The 20,771-nt window shown below is 39.7% G+C and overlaps 1 protein-coding gene across 4 annotated transcripts in view; it reads right to left on the bottom strand.

Annotated features, from left to right (window-relative positions):
• tsnare1 (T-SNARE Domain Containing 1) overlaps positions 1–20,771 on the bottom strand; it is a 1,003,225-nt gene that overhangs the window by 667,640 nt on the left and 314,814 nt on the right. For all 4 annotated transcript variants that reach the window (XM_059975426.1, XM_059975433.1, XM_059975441.1 and 1 more), the window contains one exon: positions 13,441–13,510. In XM_059975426.1, the coding sequence (XP_059831409.1) occupies positions 13,441–13,510 (70 nt within the window). The remainder of the gene's footprint in view (positions 1–13,440; positions 13,511–20,771) is intronic.

Here is a 20,771-nt window from a genome sequence, read left to right as displayed (position 1 = left end):
ATTTTCAGTTGATATGTTCCAATGGTTTAATCTAAGAAGATGCACAGAATCACAAAATCCCTGATGTATGTCATGAACTGAAACAGTACTTTTGTTCCTCTGCTGCCCGACCTGTGCAATTCCAACTTTTCTGTTTCTATTACCTGTAGCAGAACTAGACTTCTGAAGTTTATAGAATGCCTGATTCAGATTATTTCTGTGTCCAGCAGGATTAATCAATTCATCACGTGGCAAAACAAATGTAGCAGAAATAATTTAAGACATGATTTTTTGTTATAATCTTCATAGATGAGGCCAAGCACAGTATTAATTTAACTAATAGCATGTTATTCTGAATCTTAAATAACTGCTTTGAAAATTACAATGCACACTATGTGTTTGACACCTAATTGCATCTGAGATGGCCTGGAGAACCACACACAGAGCAGATGAGAATCAGCAAAATACTGCAATTGTCATTGCCACATTCACTCTAGAATTAGTGAGGAATGGGTAGGTCGGTCAAATTTTAGTACCACACAGTGGCTTGACACGTCATGCTCAGTGTGTCAGTAACACATTAACAGATTACATTAAATAGACAGTACTTTCTCAACTGAGAGTAACTAGATGACCCTTGTCTTTTTGGCATCTTTTGGCATTGGTTGCTGGTGTTCTTCCAGGATGCACATGTTACTATTAGGGCAGCCTGTAGCTAGGCCACCTTCCTTCAGCAATTCTCTTGTTATGACTCAAGGGACCTTGGACCTGTTTTTTTTTAAAAGACAATTAACTACAGTACTGTCCCCAAATACTTGAGGTATGAAATTTTCCTTCGCTACACTTTACAAGTTTATTTAAAGAATTAACTATTTCCCCATTTTAACTATTTATATCACAGTGAATTCTTTGTAACATTTGAACAGCTCCTAAAGTACTTTGCAACTTCTGTTTCACAGACCATCCTCTTTGCACACTTTCATTAAATATCCTACAAAACACACTGCAGATGGAATATACATGCCATTTGTAATATTAGTTGGTTATTCTTTTAAGAAATTCCAGTTGTTCTCAATGCTGTGGTGACATTGTTTAGTGTGGAGCTTGTCAGAGACTCCAGAGACCTTAGGAAGTAGAATATTGTCCCTCGCTTTAGGCTTTTTTAAAATAAAATAATACATTTATTTTAAATTATTGTCCAGTATTTTAAAGAGAACATGTCACAATATGGTATCTGAAAAGCTGGTTGCAGATCCTATGTCTGAATTGGAATGCAGAAAATTAGACATGATCCTCTCCAACCAACTAAGCGTGCAGACCTGAAAGAAAAATGGTAAACTGTGTGATCAAATTGAAATCATATAAAATGTAACAATTACATGAAAAGCTAAATAAAACTGCGGAAGTTGGAAATCTGAAAAAAATGAAATTACCGGGGACATTCAACTGGTCGGGGGGCATCTTCAGAGTGAGAAGTAAAGTTAAAGTTTCAGCTCAATGTCCTTCATCAGAACTTGATCTGTTGGTAATCCTCATCGTTTGTGATTATGAGTATGAAACATATTGCCTTGATTGCTGGAATCTCAGACAAGTGACATTCAAAATGGAAAGAGGAACTCCATTGTACATTGAGCAGGCTAGTGCAAAGGTATCAGACCAAATGAGAGATGTTTTTATATCGCTTTGGCATGAAGACTGAGAATTAAAGCAAACTATAATTCGTCAAATTATGCACTTAGTTATTACAAAAACATCACCAAGTAATAAAGCAACTGACCGCTGCAGATTCCTTACATTTGACTAGAAGTAGAGAATTATTTGGGAATGAAGATTGTTGAAGAAAATTACAGCTTTGCTGATTTAAGTAATTTATTCATCCAAGATCAGGTTGCCTGTGGAATCTGGAAGTCCAGTTTGAGAGACCGGCTACTTAGAACACATACACAGAAAGCTGGCAGGCCATCCAAAGAACAGTTCTACATTTTGGGCAGCCAAAAGAAGGAAATACAAGATAGAGAGTCATTGAGTTTTACAGCATGGAAATGAGGCTCCCACACCTTCCTCTGGCAGCTCTTTCCATGTACCCTGTGTGAAAGAGTTGCCCTTTCAGTCCCTTTTTCCACCTCTCATATTAAACATATTCCCACTATTTTTCTAACCTGGAAAAAAGACTGTGACCATCTCCCTATCTGAACCCCTCATGATGTGATAAACAGTTAACGAGTATCCTTCAGTCTCCTACAGTAAACAGCCTTAGCCTATCAGTCCCCCCCCAATAACTCAAACCTCCCAGTCCCAGTAATATCCTTGTGGATGTTTTGGATATTTTGAATTGCTTTTCCAGCTTAATCATGTTCCTCCTATAACAGGGAAGTCCAAGTACTTATATGTTCCAGATTTTGTGGACTGTAATATCGTGCATGAAGTAGATTGGAAAGTCACCGTACATAACAAAGAAGTCACTAAATGCCAATCCAGTGGACAAGTTAAGCAGTTTGAGGGTAGAGAGTGGGATTGATTGCTTCGTAGTGTCTAACCAGTATCATTCCATATTTTCCTTTGTTCGCTCTCCAACTGCTGCACACATATCATTCAGGTAAAGCAGAATCTTGTTCCAGGCTCGGTATGGAACTGCACCACAAACTACCTGCCCTCTCACAAACCATCTGCCCTATCTGTGGTTCACACATTGGCCTCAAATAATTCACTAGAGTGAAAGCAAGTCAACAATCAATTCTAATAGACAGAGGAAAAAGAAGAGGAATAGAAAGGGGAGTAGGAAGGACAAAGAAGAGGAATAGGAAAAAGAGGAATAAGAATAAGGAAAAAAAGAGGAAATAAGAATAAAAAGAAGAACCAGCTGAAGATGATGTACACGGAGCCATACAAAGTTAATTCTGTGGAAGTAATACTTACTGCATATAATTGCATCAAAATATTTGACGACAGACTACATTGAAGCCCGATGGGAGATTCTTTCTGAAGGAATGAACCCAATAAATTAATGAAGAAATGACATAGATTTCACTGTATTTGTGTATCACAGCTACAATTGGATACATATTACAATACAGTGGAAGGAATGAATGAATACACAACAGTGTCTGAAGATTGCTTCACTGTACGCAACCCCTTAAACTGCACAATTCAGAATTATTCATCTGATATTCCTTTCATAATGAAATATTTCAGTAGTTCTCCAAAAAAAACTCTGAGTTAGAAAGACTGACTAAGGCAGCAAAGTTAGCCTCAGCTGACATGCTTAATCTTTGGGTATCAGATGTATAGTATGTTGAGAAATTAAATAGCAAACTTAAATTCTGCTGCAAACAAGAGACTTCAGTGGAACTTTTGGATCCAGTGAAGACCATTTTCCCCCCAGATTGAGTAGATAAAATATCAGCAGTGCATTGTAAGAAAGAAACAGAGATTGATAAGAATCTGTTAAAATATGCTACTCTATAGATGTAATTGGAGAAGAAATCCATGTATAATTACTGAAGCACCAGACACGTTTCCACAAGACTGGAAGCTGCACTTGAAGGCCTCAGTGGAATAAGGACAATAGCTGATGAGATACTCATGTTTGGATAGTGGTTAGTAGTGGGAAAGCCTGCATTGGACAATCGGTATCTGAAAAGTGAGAACCCCAGCTTAAAACACATGAAGTTGACAGACTGAAGTTCAAAATGAAAGAAGTCACCTACATGGGTCACTTGATCATTAAAAATTAGAGATCCAAGGAAGTACAATACTTCAATATCAACAGTCTGAGTTCCATCTGAGTGAGATGCGTGCAGAAGTTAGAGAGAAAACCAAGGAGAATATGGAATGATTCCGGTTAGACAATAAGGAGCAAGCCACAATAACAAGTTAGGGGACATTAATTGGAGAGCCTGTGTTGCGATAGTCTAAATATAATGAGTTGCCTCTGCAAGCAGATGGCTCAGGCATGACCTTGAGCCAAAGATCTTGGGTCCAAGTCCATAGCTTCCTAAAGGTGGCTGCACATATTGACAGGGTGGTAAGGAGTCATCAGGCATACTTGCCTTAACTGAGGCTTCAACTTCGAGTCAGGAGGTTATGTTGCAGCTTGATAATACCCTAGTTATACTATATCTGGAGTATTACATTCAATTCTGGTCATCCTATTATGAGAACGATGTGGAACCTTTTGAATGACTGCAGGGGAAGTTTGTCATGATGTTGGCTGGATTAAAGGGCATGGGCTAAAGATAGAGATGAGACAAGTTTGGGTTCTTTTCTCTGCGGTGGCAGAGGCTGCAGTGAACCCTGATATAAATATGTAAGAATACAAGGGGCAAAGATAGATAGCCATTATCTTTGAACCAGGGTCAAAACGTCTAGTTACTAGAGAGCATGCATTTAAGGTGAGAGGTAGTAATTTCAAAGGAGATGTGTGGTGCACATTTTCTTTTTTTACTGAGTGGCGAGTGACTGGAGTGCTCTTCCAGCAGTAGTAGTGGAGGTCAATAATTTGAAAGGCTCATAGATTGGTGCATAAATGTGCAGATCATGGATGGCATTATGTAGATAGAAGGGATTAGTTTAGCTCAATATTTAATTACTAGTCTAATTATTTTAGCACAGTATCATTCTATGTTCTGTGATCTTACAGGAAGCTTGGTTGATAACATACACAAGCAAATCTCTGAAGGATGTAGATGTGTTTTATGCACAAGTTAAGGAGATACATACTGTGATTAATGGTTTGGAGAAGTTTCATCAATGAACAAATCAAAAAGAAAATATAATGGATGCTAGTGAGGATGGAGATGTGTAATGATGCATAGAGCCTACACAAAGAAATATAGTCAATATACAACACATGCCAAAGATATATGTGGTGCTGAAGGTTCTGAGTTGGAGATAATCGACATGATAAGAAGTAAGTTGAAGTTTCAAAAACTGATGCAAAAGCCCAGATCTACCAGATAATATGATCTAATGCACAGCCTGGTGAATGATTCAGACAAGATAGACAAAGTTACAGCTAAGGCTAAATATGTTCTCATATCACATTTCATATGAGAGATGATAAAGAGTTCTGGGTTGCAGTTCACAGGAACCAACTTTGTATGGATGTCTATCTGAACACAGAACTACATCGTCTCATTTTCCAAAGAGAAATGGCAGAGCAGAGAAGGCTGGGTAACTACAGAAAACATCACAGTCAGTCCCCTACTTGGCACTAGTCAAAAAGATGAGGAGCAGCCACGTTCAGAGATTTTTCAGTACATAAATGGAGACCCTGCTCACGACCACAGAAATACTAGCAGAAACAGAAGTATAAAGAAGCACAGGGAGCCAGCTGGAGGTGTCCAGTGAAGATTTCAGGGTACTTCGGGCAGAAGAGACAGAAAACTCGCACGTGCAGTGGGAATGAGCTCTTCACAATACGAGCACTAGATATTGCAGAAGACACTGGTGGCTCAACACACGTCTCTGCCCCAATCAGATGGGGGGGGGGGAGGGTATCCAGTATCTTCAAGAGAAGTACAGAAACATTTCTCTCCTATTTTCTCTTTAAGGTGCACAGAAACCCAACCTGATATTCACTCAGAGGAACAATATTCTTCATGATAAAATCAAAAGGATTAACTGTCAGATGGAATGCTTCAAGGGCATCAATCAACTTGTTGCCCGTGCCAAAAGCTATGATAATCAAGTTTTAAATATCTTTATAAAGATTACAGCAGTTTATTACCTGAAATATCCATCGTGTCCTTCTCACCACCCACTCTCTGCAAGCCATAATAAAATCAATGATGGTCATATACCTCTATTGACCTTCTGGGGGAGTTATATCTCTATTTGATGTCAATTTTTGACATCAAAAACCTCTCTGTCATTTTAGCTGTTGTTTAGGGAAGCGATGAACCCCATCATTCAGCTTTCCCTCAGTACAGCTGCAGGCTTCAGTAGAGATTTGTTCATGTCTATCTAAAGTGAAGTTGTCCGTCTAAGCTCTTCATCTGAGTACAGGCCCTCCTCAGCTTGTGAACACCTGACTTATATGTAACACCTATATATCAATGGGCTTTTGGGAGATCAGTGGAATGGATTTGCAGCTATTGTAGGTCTGCAGGTTTCTTCTGCCATTTAGGAACTCAGTTTACAGCTGGATTCCTGAGTCAGGTATGAACAATTAAAGGGAAATGGAATGCTGCATGATTTTTTAAAATGCTTTTCTGGTGCGTCAGTGTTAAACTTGGCTTTTAAGCAAAGTTCGGCTTTCTTTCAGTATCCTTATCTATATATTTATCTCATAGATAAAGCAGGGAATTGTGATCTGACTTCTTCCCTCAGAAATGACATCATTGTCAAGTTCAGTACAAAAAACATGATGCCTACAATTTGCTACAGCTCTGTGGATGCCATCTGCCTCTTTTGCTGCTATATCAGTATACTTTTTCGATGTGTTAGGAACTGATCCAGCACTAAATTGTAATAAAAACTACACTCTCTGAAAATGGGCTGGAGGCTTTTTTTATAGGAGGGGCATTCAATAATATAAACCTGTCCTTCATTTTACCCTGCACACTGTCATATTACTCTGCAATATATTCCACCATAAACCTCATTTGCAATTACAGCACATCAGCCCCCGAAGCTCAAAGATGCAGAAGTCTTTCCATAATTTAATCCATAACTAAGCTATGTAACTTCAAATGCTCTTGATTAATACTACACTTAAACTTCTGTATACAAAAAAAAATGAGACCTCGGTAGCTGTAGGCTACTTAATTATCAGATGGCAATGTTTCTTTTTTTCAACATTTTGCACTTCATCCCATGCTGAATAAAAGAACAGTGTCTTCAGTAGCCTTAATTCATCTTTCAGGATACGGGTATCATTGGCAAGGCCAGAGCTTACTACTCATCCCAAACTGCCCTTGAAGTGGTGACAGTGAAAGACCTGTCCTGCAAAGGGTACTTTCATGGTGGTTTGAGTTAAAGAATTCAGAGATTTCAACCCTGAGGTGCTGAAGGAATAGTTACACTTTTCCACATCAGCATGAGGTGCAATTTGGAAGGCAGCCTGTAGGTGGAGCTGTTCAAGAGTGCCTGTTGTCTTTATTCTTCTTGATGGTTGAAGTCACATGCATGGGAAATGTTGTCAAATAACCCAGGCAAATGACTGCAAAGTATTTTACAGATGGTGCACCTGCACCCACAGCGTTCCAGTGATAGGCGAATGAAGTGCAATGCCAATCAAGCAATCTGCTTTGTTCTGGATGATTTTCAGCTCCTTGAGTGTTATTGAAGCTGCAATCTTCCAGTCAAGTGGTAAATGTTCAATCATGTTCCTGAAATATGCCAAAAGAAGTAGCAAAGCTATCTATTAATTGTGTGCCAGTAGATTAAGTATTGAGAGTCAAAGCACCATTCAGCACAGAAACAAGCCCTTTGGCACATCAGATCCATGCTGACTTTCTTCTTTGCCTGCATCGGGCCTGCATTCTTCTCTGCTCAGCCTGTTTCACTGCCTCTTAAACATCGTGACTCTATCTGATTCTACCACCTCCTCTGTAGGTGTGTTCCACTTCTCAAGCACTCTGTGCAAAATAACATCCTCACCATGGGGAAAGAATTTTGACCATCTACCTTACTTGTGGCTCTCAATATTTTATACCCCTCTATCGGATCACCCATTAGCCTCCTTCACTGCAGGGAGAACAAACCCCGCCTATCCAATCTCTGTGTATAATTATATTGTTCCAATATTCTGGTGTACCTCCTCTGCACTATGCCAGTGTAATCTCATCCTCCTTATAGTGTGGCAGCCAGAATGGCAAGAAATACACGCGGTGTCATCGAGCCAGTAAATTGCAAAGTTGCAACAGAATGCCCCAACTTTTATGCTGTATGTCCCAAAGTATGAAAATGTGTAATAAGCCTTCTTCACCATGTGATCTATCTGGAAAGCTACTTTGATGGAACTGTGGACTTAAACCCCAAAGACCCACTAATTATCAACATTCCTTGGTGCCCTACCATTTACTGTATTCTTATTTGACTTCCCAAAATGCAACTTCCTGCACATGCATGGTTTAAATTCCATCTGCCAATGCTTCACCTAATTATTATTATCTATAACCCTATTAACTTCAGGTTTTCTGCAAAATCCCAATTATATCTCCCATATTCACATGAAGGACAGTACAACAAACCTCGTATTGCTCTTTGCACTACAACCCTAACCATAGACATCCAATCAGAAAAGCCACCTTCCACCACTAAGCCAATTTTTCATCCAACTTAGCCAGCTCACCTTGCATTTCATATGCCTTAACTTTCTGGACCATCCGATCATGTAAGACCTTGTCAAATATCTTAGTAAAGTTGAAACAGACAATATCTGCCTCATTGTCTTCATCAGTGTTTTGGCTACTTCCTCAAAAAGCTCAATCACATTAATGAGGCACATTTTCTCCACAAAGGGCCACGCAGATGCTCCCTGATCACTAGTCATCTTTCTAAATGCATATAAATCTTATCCATTAGGATTTTTTCCAGTTAATTTCCTTACCACTGATGTAAGGCTTACTGACCTGTAGCTACCTTCTACTCTTGTATAAAGGAACAAAGTTAGCCACCCTCCAGTCTTCTGTTTGCTCCTCTGTGGCTAACAGGATGCAAAAATCTTAGATTGTTCCCCATAATAATCTGGGACAGATCTCATTTGGCTTCTGCATCCTTCTTCTTGGTAAATTCACATGACAAATATTCATTTAGGCCCTCACATATTACCCAGCCCCACCAACAGTATACCTTTCCATCTCTACCCACTCTTTTCCTGGTCACCCTCTTAGTCCTGATATACTCATAGACTGGGATTCTCCTTAATCTTTCTTGCTGAGAATATTTCACGGTCAGTTTTAGCCCTCCTACTTTCTTTCTTCTATTCTCTCTGACATATCCTACAGTTCTCAAGGAGGTTCCCTGGATCCTAGTTGCCCTCTTGTCTTGATCAGTCATTCAATATTGTTTGTCAAACAACGTTCTCTAATCTTGTCAAATTTACCTTTGCTCTTTATGAAATATGTTTGCCCTAAACTTTAACTGACTCTCTTGTAAAAATCTCCAACTTGTCACCTGTTGATTTACCCACAAGCATCTGCTTCCAATATACTTTCATCAGGTCCTCTCTTACACTATTAAAATCAGCCTTTCTCTGACAGACAGAGAAATAAATAGAACAAAAGAGGAATAATGAGATGGTATTCATGGATTCATGGACCATTCAGAAATCTTTTGGAAGAGGATAAATAGCTATTCCTAAAACCCTGGGTGTGCAACTTCATGCACCTGTACCTCCTTCCTGATGGTAGTAATAAAAAGGGGGCATGTCCCGAGTGGTGAGGATCCTTAATGATTGTAGCCGCCTTCTTCAGTCAATGCCTTTTCCAGATGTCCTTGATGGTGGGCAGTGTTTTACTTTTGATGGAGCTAGCTAAGTCTACAACCCTCTGCAGACTCTTTTGAGCCTGAGTATTGGAACCTCCAAACCATGGTGCAATGCAACCAGTCAGAGTACCCTCCACAAAACATCAGTGGAAATTTGCTCATCTCTGGGGACATACCCAATCTCCTAATGAAGTAGAGCCACTGGAGTGCCTTGTTTGTAATTCCACCAATATTTTGTGCCCAGTATAGATCCTTTGAAATGTTGACACCCAGAAACATTAAGCTGCTCACCCATCACTGCTGACCCATCAATGAGAATTTGTGCGTGCTTTTGAACTTCCCCTTTGTGAAGTCTAAGTTCAATTCCTTACATCCACTATAGACCAGTTGTGCAGGTAGGTCCTTGCTCAGGCAGGAGATAATTCAAACCATGATTAACCTCTCAATGCACTTCATTTCAATAGATGTGAGTGCTACCAGGTGACAAGGTAGCTCACACTGCTTTTGTTGGTTATGGTGCCTATTTGATGCAGGTAGGAACCTTTGACGGTAGAACTGAGAGATTGAAGATATCCTTAAGCACCCCAGACAGCTGGTCAGCACAGGTTTTCAGTATCGGTGGAATTTCAACAGACCAAACCAAAATGAAGACAAAAGAGCATTCAAGGCAAGTCAGGGAAACAATAATACAGAAGCTCAAATCTGGGGAAGGGTACAAAATCATCTCAAAGGCACTGAACATACCTTAGAGTAAAAATGGAAAAAGTACGAAACCACAGCCACACTCTCTAGGTCAGACTGCCGCTCTAAACTTAGTCACCAAAGAAGAATGGCACTTGTAAGAGGGGTTACTGTGATGCCAATAGTCACTCTGGGTGGGCTGCAACTGCAGATGAAATTCATAGCTCCACAATCTCTAAAGCCTCACTTAAAAAGCATATTTATGGAAGAGTGGCAAGGAAGAAGCCATATATCCTGGCCCATAAAGACTTTGCAAAACATCACTTGGAAGATACTGTAAAGATTGAAGACGGTCTTGTGGTCAGACGAGACTAAATTGGAACATTTTGGCCTCAACACTAAGCAGTATGTGTGACATAAATCTAAGACTGTGCATCAGACAGGTAACACTGTCCCTACCATAAAGTATGCTGCAAATAGCATCATGCTTTGGGGATATTTTTCAGCAGCAGGGACTGGAAATCTGTTCAGGATTGATGGGAAGACAAATGATGCATAATACAGTCATATCCTGGACAGAAACCTGCTAGCCTCTGCCACAAAGCTTAAACTGAGGAGGAAGTTCTTTTTCAGCAGGGCAAAGCACACTTTCGGAGCAGGCATGGAATAGTTTCAACTGATGAAAACTGATGTCCTTGAGTGGCCCAGTCAGAGTCCTGACCTTAACCCAAATGAACATCTCTCTCCACCGCCACTCTTCAACTAATCTGGCACAGCATGAGCAATTTTGCAAGGGGGATTGGGCAAATCTTGCTCCATCATGTTCTGCAAAGTTAATAGAGACTTATCCAAAAAGACTACTGGCTGTAATATCTGTGAGAGATGGTTCACCTAAGTACTGAGCAAAGGGAGATGGATACCGTATAAACTGCAGATATTACAGTTTAAAAAAAAAATCATGTTTAACAATTTTCCGGGTTTTTTGGGGCTCTATTGTGAAAAAATAGCATGTGATTTCACAAATAAAAAGCCATAGTTAAATTGATCAAAATCCCTGGTTGTAATGCTCAGTTACGTGAACAAAGGGTTGGAGGCTGAATATTTTAACAAGGCACTGTACATGATTAGAGTTACAAAGTTGGGTGGCTGGCCTTTGTCCTAATGTTAGCTGTGTTTATCACATCTGCTGATTTGAAGAGTTTGCACCTGCTAATTCAGCCTTGCACTCAGTGACCAAGTCAATTTTGAATTCTGTATTGAAAGTAGATGAAAGGAGATGACAAGGCAACAGGACAAACAGGATGAATAATGAGCAGCTTGTTGGTTCTGCAGTCTCAACACATGCTGTAGAATGTCTGTGATAACATAATTCTAGCCAGAAAACGTCCCAAAAATACAGAAGCAAAAACAAAAAGGATGCTGGTTCTTGCAATGGCACTCTCTGCAATAAGTCAGTAATAGTGCTGACACTGGCAATAATAGGTGCCACTAATCTCCAGTCAATGCACTGGAATACAGGACATTCAGGATGGATCTTTCAAGATGAGCAAAAGTGAACTCAGCCTCTCAGACTCAGTGATTGGTCTAAACACAGTGCTAAAGCCACATCCCAGACCAGATATTAGTCACTCGGAAATACTAAATGCTCAACACAAGCTGATTATGCAGTTAGTTCCTGGACTAATCAAAATTGAAAAAAAAAACACAAGAAGCTTAGTGTAGAAATTCACTTTCAGGGCTCTTTAAAACATATTTGTTCCATTTGACATTTGACATCAGAACTGCAACCACCAACAAAAACGTTAAACCAATTCTATTAAAAATGTGCAATTAAGTTCAAAAGGCTCTTTAAATTTATAACATTTTGGATGAATTAATTAAAATTAGGAAATGAGTTCATGGCAAAATTAAACCCAATTCAAAATTTCCAATTGTCATTAGATGGGATGGCACAGGAGTGCAGGGGTTAGTGTAACACTATCACAGCACCAGTAACCCAGGTTCAATTCTGCCACTACCTGTAAGGAGTTTATGCATTTTCCCTGTGAATATACGGGTTTCCTCCAGATCTTTGGTTTCTTTCCACATTCCAAAGACGTATTTGTTGATTGGTTAATTGGGCAGTGCAGGCTCATTGGGCTAGGACAGCCTATTACTGTAAATTCTAAATTAAAACAAAAACAATAGAACCATAGGGGAGGCTATGTTTAATAATGTTTTCTGAGAAGGATCCGCTAAATAATTAATTTCAACTATAAACTAAGCAGTAATGAATATAATGTGTTAATTAACAACCTGCCAAATAGAAAATTCTACAAATATGACATTTCCCAAAAAGGTATGATCTAATCTCAAATTTCTAAAGGTATCATAACCCTGAGTAGGTAACTGGCAATTTGAAAGGTTAAACAGTTTAGAAGCTTTCCGAGCTCAGTTAAATTTACATTTGTTCCTTGCATTCATACATAAAAACAATTAGTTATCAATTCTAGTTGGCTCCATTGGCAAATTTGTTGTGATGTATGAAACTAAGTTAGATCAGAGAGAGCAGCTGAATTATGCAAGCACAGAGATGCACTTCGTCTGCATTATTCAGTAGTCTGCCATGGATTCACCCAGGCCAGGAATATGTCAACACAAAACCTGGCTCATATACAATAGTTGGACACCACACCAACTCACCCCAACCCCTCCAGAAAGAGTTTGGTAAAATCTAAATCTAAAGCCAAAGTCCTGAGCCTAAAGTAGTTCTAAACCTGAGCAGTTGTCACATAGGTTGAGGGACTGATACAGCACATGCTCAAGTAGTCACCTCTTTCTCTGTTTTCAAAGAGTATTATTTACTAAAACAGTTTTCATTGTCTATAATTACAAGAAGTAGAAAAGAAAAACAATGCAATTTCTGCTCACATCATTTTAGAGAAATATAGTTTCAGTAAACCAAAATAAATGAACACTAATATAAAGTTCCTTCTCTTAGCTTAATGTGTAAAAAAATTCATTCATCTTTATTATAAGGTAATTGCAGCCTGTCAAACTGCCCCAAGCAAAGTCAGTTTGAAAGAGTGATTAAAATGAGTGACATTTCTATATTCAAGAATAGATTGTCCTTTATTTCAACCCCTACCAACATGGTTAAAACCTATGGCAGGAAAGGCAAAATTAGGTTTAAATTTCACATTGGGGCAGTATTATGAGCTTCCTCAGTCCAGCTTTACAGTGTGAATCGATGACCATTTTGTACATGTCCATTACTCACAGATATAAAATTACACAATGCAGCTGGAGCATTACAGCAGACAAAGCCATTAGTCTTTTCATAAAAATCTATATCAAAAAGTGACTCACAGTCCATCTCTGAGCTCTTGTGTATCATTAGGCGTCCCCAGAGCTTGCAAACTCTTCTCTAAGGAAGTCACTGCAAAAGAATGGTGAGGATTAATGAGAAGACGAGGTTGAAACACTGGGCTGCTGAAAGGTCAGATGCTTCCATAACACGAGCCTTTAAGCTTTTGCATGATCGAGAAAAGATTTATTAATGCAATATATTTGATAACCAACAATTTCACATATCTGTTTTCACTGGATTAAAATTGATCTTCAGGGTGTATTTACTTCAAACTGACCCACAGGACATAGCCGGTAAACTGGAAGGTTATTATGAGAAAGACTGTACACAGTGCAAGTAAACATGGAGTTTAATGAAATGAACATCCAATTTCAATCCTTGCAGTTCCTACTTCTTTTTAAAAGAATTGTAAAAATGTTACATTTCAACAAAACTTCTTCACATTTCTATCCACAAATCCAGAAAGTATTTTCATGCAAGGAATTTAACTGCTAAATAATTTAAATGAATAAATTGCTTCCAAACCATGAGACATCCAAAGTGGTTTCATCAACTAAATGCTCAGATCATCAAGGCCAATTTTAGTTACTTCAGTGAAGGGGAGCTCTGTAGCCATAATATTTAGGTGCCTTCTCTAATTTTAGGTCTTACAAACCGCAAGGCTATGGTTCAGGAGTCAATGAGTGGGATAAAGCCACAGTAAGTTGGTCTTTTACTCTGCACCAGCATGGACATGATGGACTGAGTAGTCTCTTTCTGCATGGCTGAGAGAAAACATAAATGGCACCGCAACTACTATCATCCTGAGAGGAAACAGCAGGCTCTTGTCTCATCAAATCATTGCCAGTCCCTGGGAAGTGCATTCTGAGGTATAGTAATGATCACTCATGGCATATAATGCCTAACAGCGGTCTCAGGTCACATGGCAGCAAAATGTGCCTGCATAATTGATGCCTGAGCTTCCACTGTAGTACTCAGATGATGGACAGCTTCTGCTTGCTCTAAGTCATTGATCGTCAAATGCTACATGATATTTGGGCCTGTAAGTGTGGAAACAGATCTAGCCATCACTTCCACACTGAAAGAATGGGCACCAAGATCTGATCCGAGCCCACACTTTGCCACTTCATACACGCTTCCTTGCAGCCATGCACACTTATCAAGTATTGCAGGACATACATAAACAGCCTTTCCCTACAGGTTAGCCTACTGAAACACTTTTCAATGTCCTCTACATTGTGGAAACAGTGGGTAACTATTAGAGGCAACAGCAAAAATTCCCTTCATTCTTACCACAGGACTATAGAACATAATGACTCATTGGGTATTGATGCCTCCACTCTACTAACCTCCACTTTATCTTGCCTGTATCACAATGGTATTGCTCCATATAGTTGAATGTCAAATAAAATCACCCAAATTCCTGCAGTTAACATGGGGAGGTCTGCGTAAAAAGTCATTTTTCATTTGTACACTCATCTACCAAAAGGAAAATGGGGGGCAACTCATGAAACTTTATAAAATAGTGAAGTGGCATGGATAAAGTGCTCAGTCAAAAGCTTTTCCCAGTAGTTGGGGAATCCAGAACTTGAGGGCACAGGTGCTAGATAACAAGGGAGAGATTTTAAAGAAGCATGAGAGACAATTCCTTATTGAGAGGAATATCTGGAATGAGTTGCTAGAAGAAGTAGTCGGAGGGTGGGGAAGTTAAAATTACACCATTTAACAAGCATTTAGACATGCTTGGAGGGGAAGGTTATGGGCTAAATGCAGACAACTGGGACAAGCAGGGAGGATGCTGTGGGCAGCATGAACCAGTTGGGCAAAAGGACATCAAAGCTCATGCTGAATTACTCCATGACTCTTTCTAGACAACTCCTGTTATGTGCCACCATGCCTGCTGAGAGCCAGATGTATTAATCTGTCATCCAGATGTTTCAGTGACATAGCTTTCATGTTTGAAAACTGTAAAGGGTGGTCAAAAGGGCTGGCAATTGGGGTAAGTCTCTGAAGATGTGGTAGAGAACAGAAATGTTACATTTAGCCAAGGTGATCAGAGGTCACGGGTGCACAAATAACGTAATGGCAATGTGATAGATATTCACTTCCATCTCATGTTTGCTAATCTTAGCCGCTGCCATTTGAAAGGTCAAAAACAGTTGTAGGTCAACTTCCAACTGTATTGCTTTAACTACTGGCTGTTAGTGCAAGTCATTCTTCAGTTTGTAAAACAAAAATGGAAAGCACCTTGAAGTTAAAAGAGCACTCTTTATCTTTATATAGCAGCTTTGCAAAGAGGCCCTGTATTTTGAAGGTGCTCTGTCTGTAAAGAGCTACTGCACCTGTTTTATTATTGCTCGGGAGTGGAGTATAAGACAATGGGTTGTTCAATTTGAGTTGCTTCAAATGGAAAAGCTGACTCTGTCTAAGGACATTCAAGGAGGCTTGCAGACAGATAGGTTATATATGTTATAATATTATATTATACTTTAGGAGTACGATGGCACCTAATGGCGACTCCTTTGCTTGTATCTTCAGAAACAGCTCTATTTCTACCTTTATCATCTCTATTTTTCCCTTTCACAGTTCTTTTGAAGACCCGGAACTGGAGTTACACACTGACTTTGGTTCTTTGTGGGTATGGGACCCACCCTTTAGTCTCACCACTGGCCGCTATTCGATATACCAAGGACGCAGCCTAGAAGACCATCGTGCCTTCAGGGTTCCGGGATTTTGCGGCTCTGGAGGCAGGTGGACTCGAGGTCGGAGCCAGGGAAAAGGAAGATAGTAAGCAGCAAGCTGGCTGCTGGCTGTGTGCCCAGAGACCCGAGTTCTTTGGGCACAGAGCTTGGAAAAAGTGACACAACAGACTTTTAACATCGTAAATCGGCAAGTTGTTTTTTATGCCTCCCGTCTCACTGTGAAACGGGGACACTTACTTTCCCCTCATTAGGGAGAGAGAGAGTCTCAAGTATGTCAAATACCAGGTGAACGAGTAGTCTTTGGAGAACTGCAAGTCTGTGTCTTTATTGATACTTTGCTGCACGCTTAAGTACTTGGTGGGGGGGGGGCGCTGATGCTTTTCTCGTTGGTGGGTGGGTTGTTGCTTTGCTGCTGCTTATGCATGGGTGGGGGAGCTGAGGGGGGTTTGGGGTTCTAACATTTAACTGTCATTCATTCTTTGGAGCACTCCTCTGTTTTTGTGGATGTTTGCAAAGAAAAAGCATTTCAGGATGTATATTGTATACATTTCCCTGACATTAAATGTACCTTTGAATCCTTTGGCAACATATATTGTCATATATGTTAGTATCTGTTATAATTTAGCTTGTCAACAATTTATGTGATTATAGTTGGAAAAGTTTTTATGTACTCAGAAGTTAGTTTTACAACATTTACAGTAGCAAGCTAAGATCTATGTCTCCAAGAAATGCTTTCAGACCGTTTGTGTTAAAAGGATATCCAAGGAAATAACATATGGTTGTGAAGTTACCCAAGTGGGAGAAAAGGGGTATAAATGTCAAAAGCAGTTCAGGCTTATTGGGAATGGGGTAAGAAACATAAAAAAAATGGAAGAGCTAGAATCCATTCCTCTACTTTCGGTTTCAGCGATAGAAAACTTGCTTGTCTGCATCTTTGCTAGGCCGTTGTCAGAACTGTACCTGTGTTTTGGAATTCTTTAATCCTTTAGTTTTGAGAAATGCTTTGGGCTTTGCTTTGGAAATGATTTGTGTTTTAAAAATAGTTTGTAATTGGGAAATGTTGAAATAGAAATCCTCTGTGAATTTTAAATGTGTTTTAAGAACGTGGGGATTTAAATGTGTATCACTTTAAATAAATGAACTGTGTTTTAAACTACTTTATTAACTAGAAGGATCAGTATCTTCTCCTTATGAAGGTATTGGCAGCTAAATTTGCTGTAGGGAATAAACAGGGAAGTAAACTAGTCTTTGAAGATGGGGTAGTTACAGTATAATCTCCCTTTAGTAAGAATACTTGTGGCTATTTAAATCCAATACTGCTTAAAGACTTCATCTGAGTTTAGTGCATGGCAATCAGCAAACCCAATACCGTCACAGTATTAAACAAAGTGTATGTGAGGTGCAATGTAGCATTTGAAAGTGCATTGGTCAATGTATGTTGTGGGCACTGGATACAAATCCTCTGAGCTTGGCCTCTGCCGGGACACCTAAGTGAGGTGCTTGAGTTAATTAAATGAGTTGATAAATCAGGAAAATGACTTTTCTTGGGTAAGAGTTCAAATCAAAAGGAATAGGTCAACATTAGAACAAAGCATTTCAGGGTGATGATTGAGGCTTTTTGGTTTACTCAGATATGGTGAATACCCATCATTTTATCGATGCCTGTCCAAACTGGAAATCTTGAAACGGATGCTGATATATTTTGATAGGCAATGGTTTTAAGCATTATGGTGAATGGAGTTAAGATCAGCGGAGCCTTAACATAACTGTATGGGAGCTCTTGATCGACGGACTGAATGAAGTTCTTATAACAGAAAGCCCAAATATTGTAGCTGTTACAAATATGAGGCATATTTGTTAATCTCTGGTTGTAGTTGTTATCTCTGTCAAGCTTCTGATTTGTCAACTATCAATGCACCTGTACCACAGGGTTCAATACTTGGGCCACTTCTGTTTTCCATCTTTATTGACGACTTGGTTGATGCATGCAGTAACGAGCCATACCTGTAAGCTGATGACTCCACATTATTCGCACCAATTAGAGCAGGAGAGCGTAATACAGGTGCAGCTGGCCTGAATAGGGATCTTGATGGGATGAAAGCCTGGGCAGATGACTGGAATGTCACCTTTGAGCCTACTCAGTGCAAGGCGATGGTGATGTCTAGGAAGAGAAATCCATCTACCCTCAGCCTGTATTTTGGGAATTGCAAGCTGTATTTAAAGAAGGAGCTGGTAATCCTTGGTGTTAATATTGACAGCAAGTTGGTGTGAGATAAACACCCTTCCACCATTTCAAACGAGGTTGGACAAAGGCTTGGAGTTCTGCGAAAAGTAGCATCCAAACTAGAGAAAGAGGGCAGAGCCGCGGTTTACAAAGCCCAGGTACGAAGTATCATGGAGTATGCCTGCTTATCATGGATGAATGCCTCACAGAGTGTCCTCAGCCAACTTGATTCATTCAAAGAAAGGCTCAGGATTATAGGTGTAGATGAAGCAATCAGTAGCTTACACCACAGACGACGGGTTGCTGCAGCTACTGTGCTATACAAAATAGACACCAGCCACAGCCCTGCAGAGCTTCGTGCCATGCTGCCTTCATCTTACGAGAGACGGCACACTACACGATCAAATTTATCTATGCCTGCTCATGCTGTTTCTATGCCTGACGTGAGAACCTACACACTGGATAGAAGCTTCCTTCACTGTGCTCTCAGCATTTGGAACAACCTTCCAGATGCTGTGGTTGGAAACTTCTGCGACGATGGGGTCCAAGAGTTGAGTGCACAAACACCTATCATCTCTGGGAGGGAAGTCACGTGCTTCTTCACAAGCTATCATGAACAGGACCATGATGCAATGCTTGGTTGTTGGCAGGTAGGGTTAATACCTGACTCAGGTGCACTTGTGAATTATGTTCCTGCTGAACTCAGTCCCTAAACTGCTGGAGAACAGTGTGAAAAGATCAGGTGCTGTTTTCTCCCGGTAGGGATTAGTTTTTAGTTCCAAGTGCTCCTGTCACATTTTGTCACCCTGTAACCTTCTCCTTCAATCTCTCTGAATTATGGAGGATAGCATGTTTATAAATGTCTCTGTCCAGCAGACTTCATTATGATTATCATGACTCCAGTATTTCAACTACTTTCTAATGTTTCTTAATTGTACACATGATTTTTTTATGTTCTATCGCTGAGCAGCAGTGAACCATCTGATTGGCCTATCAGAGTTCTCTTTGGGAACTAGTTGACTTGATCATCATTTCTGAGCTGGCTATTGTTCATGATTGCACTTAAAAAAAAGATAAAATAAAAATAATAAATAATGGAAAACTCTTTCAGATCAGACAGAAAGTGTGACTGGGGCAAAGAGAGTTGGTAATTCAGTCAATGATCTTTCATAAGAACTGGAAAATATCCACAATTTAACAAGGAAGTAATGTAGACTGAAAAGAATGAGGGGTTACCTGATATGTATTTATAAAATACATAATGGCATTAATTAAGTGGATGGTCAGAAACTGGGAGTCTAGGACTAGGGTTAAGGTGAGCTAGTTTCTCACATGAGAGTGATGGGTATATGGAATGAATCGCCAAAGGAAGTGCTAGAGGCAGGATCAATTACGATGTTTCAAAGGCATTTAGACAAGTAAATCGTTAGGAAAAGCTTAAAGGATTCTGGGACAAGCAGAGGGAAATGGATTGACCTCAGGAAGGCTCCTTGGTCAGCATGGATATGTTGGGCCAAAGAGCCTGTATAACTCTATAGCTCTGAAGGTTTTGCTGGAGGTGGTAAAAATGGAAGGTAGGAAGTATAATTCAGCTATTCAGACTTTGAGCATGCTGTGCCAATCAATAGTATCAATAGATATTTTGTGAGTTCCATTTCCTCTTAACCTTTTACTAATGGAGAAATCCATTTATTTCAAGGTGAATATACACAGGGACTCGGCTCCCACTGCTCTCTGTGGCAGGGGGTTCCAAAGACTCACAAATACCTGAAAAAAGATTGTCTTCTTCTCAAAATTAACTGACTAAATCCCACTTATTTTAACCAGCATGCCCTCCGATTCTGGACTCTCCCATGACAGGAAACATCCTCTCATCATTTTTCCTGTCCAATCTCCAAGGAAGCTGAGGTAGTTCCACAAATAAGGTAAGTGGAAAGAGCAAAGCCATTATCAACACCACTTTAAAATTAAAGATTTTGAATTTTTAATAATGTCAAGTCCAAAAATGCCTTATTAAACCATGAAGTGTTGCCCTTTGAATTTCAATGAAATGGTGTGGAATTGTTTGACTACCAGTAAAATAGGAAGTGATCAGCAGCTCAGGGGTGTATCTGTAGATTGAACAAAAGACTGCTACAAACATGCATTTGCACTTCCTATTGTAAAGATGACCGCTATATGCACAATGAATACAATTTATTATGTTGAAAAATAAGAACAAATACCTTGCTGACCCTTCAGAAAGGAGTGTTTTGGATGACAGGATGATTGGGGTAAAAAGAAGCCACTGCTGCCCTCAGGCAAACAGGAGTGGTCACCTGGACAGAGGAAAATGTTTTTGGTGGTGGCTGAACTGATCAAAGATGATTTATTGAAAGAGAAGGCTGCTCGAGATTGAAAATAA

The sequence above is a fragment of the Hypanus sabinus genome, chromosome 1, assembly GCF_030144855.1.
Source record: "Hypanus sabinus isolate sHypSab1 chromosome 1, sHypSab1.hap1, whole genome shotgun sequence".
Taxonomy (NCBI): domain Eukaryota; kingdom Metazoa; phylum Chordata; class Chondrichthyes; order Myliobatiformes; family Dasyatidae; genus Hypanus; species Hypanus sabinus.
The sequence above is the reverse complement of the archived record's forward strand: the minus strand, read 5'-3'. Positions and strand labels throughout refer to the sequence as shown.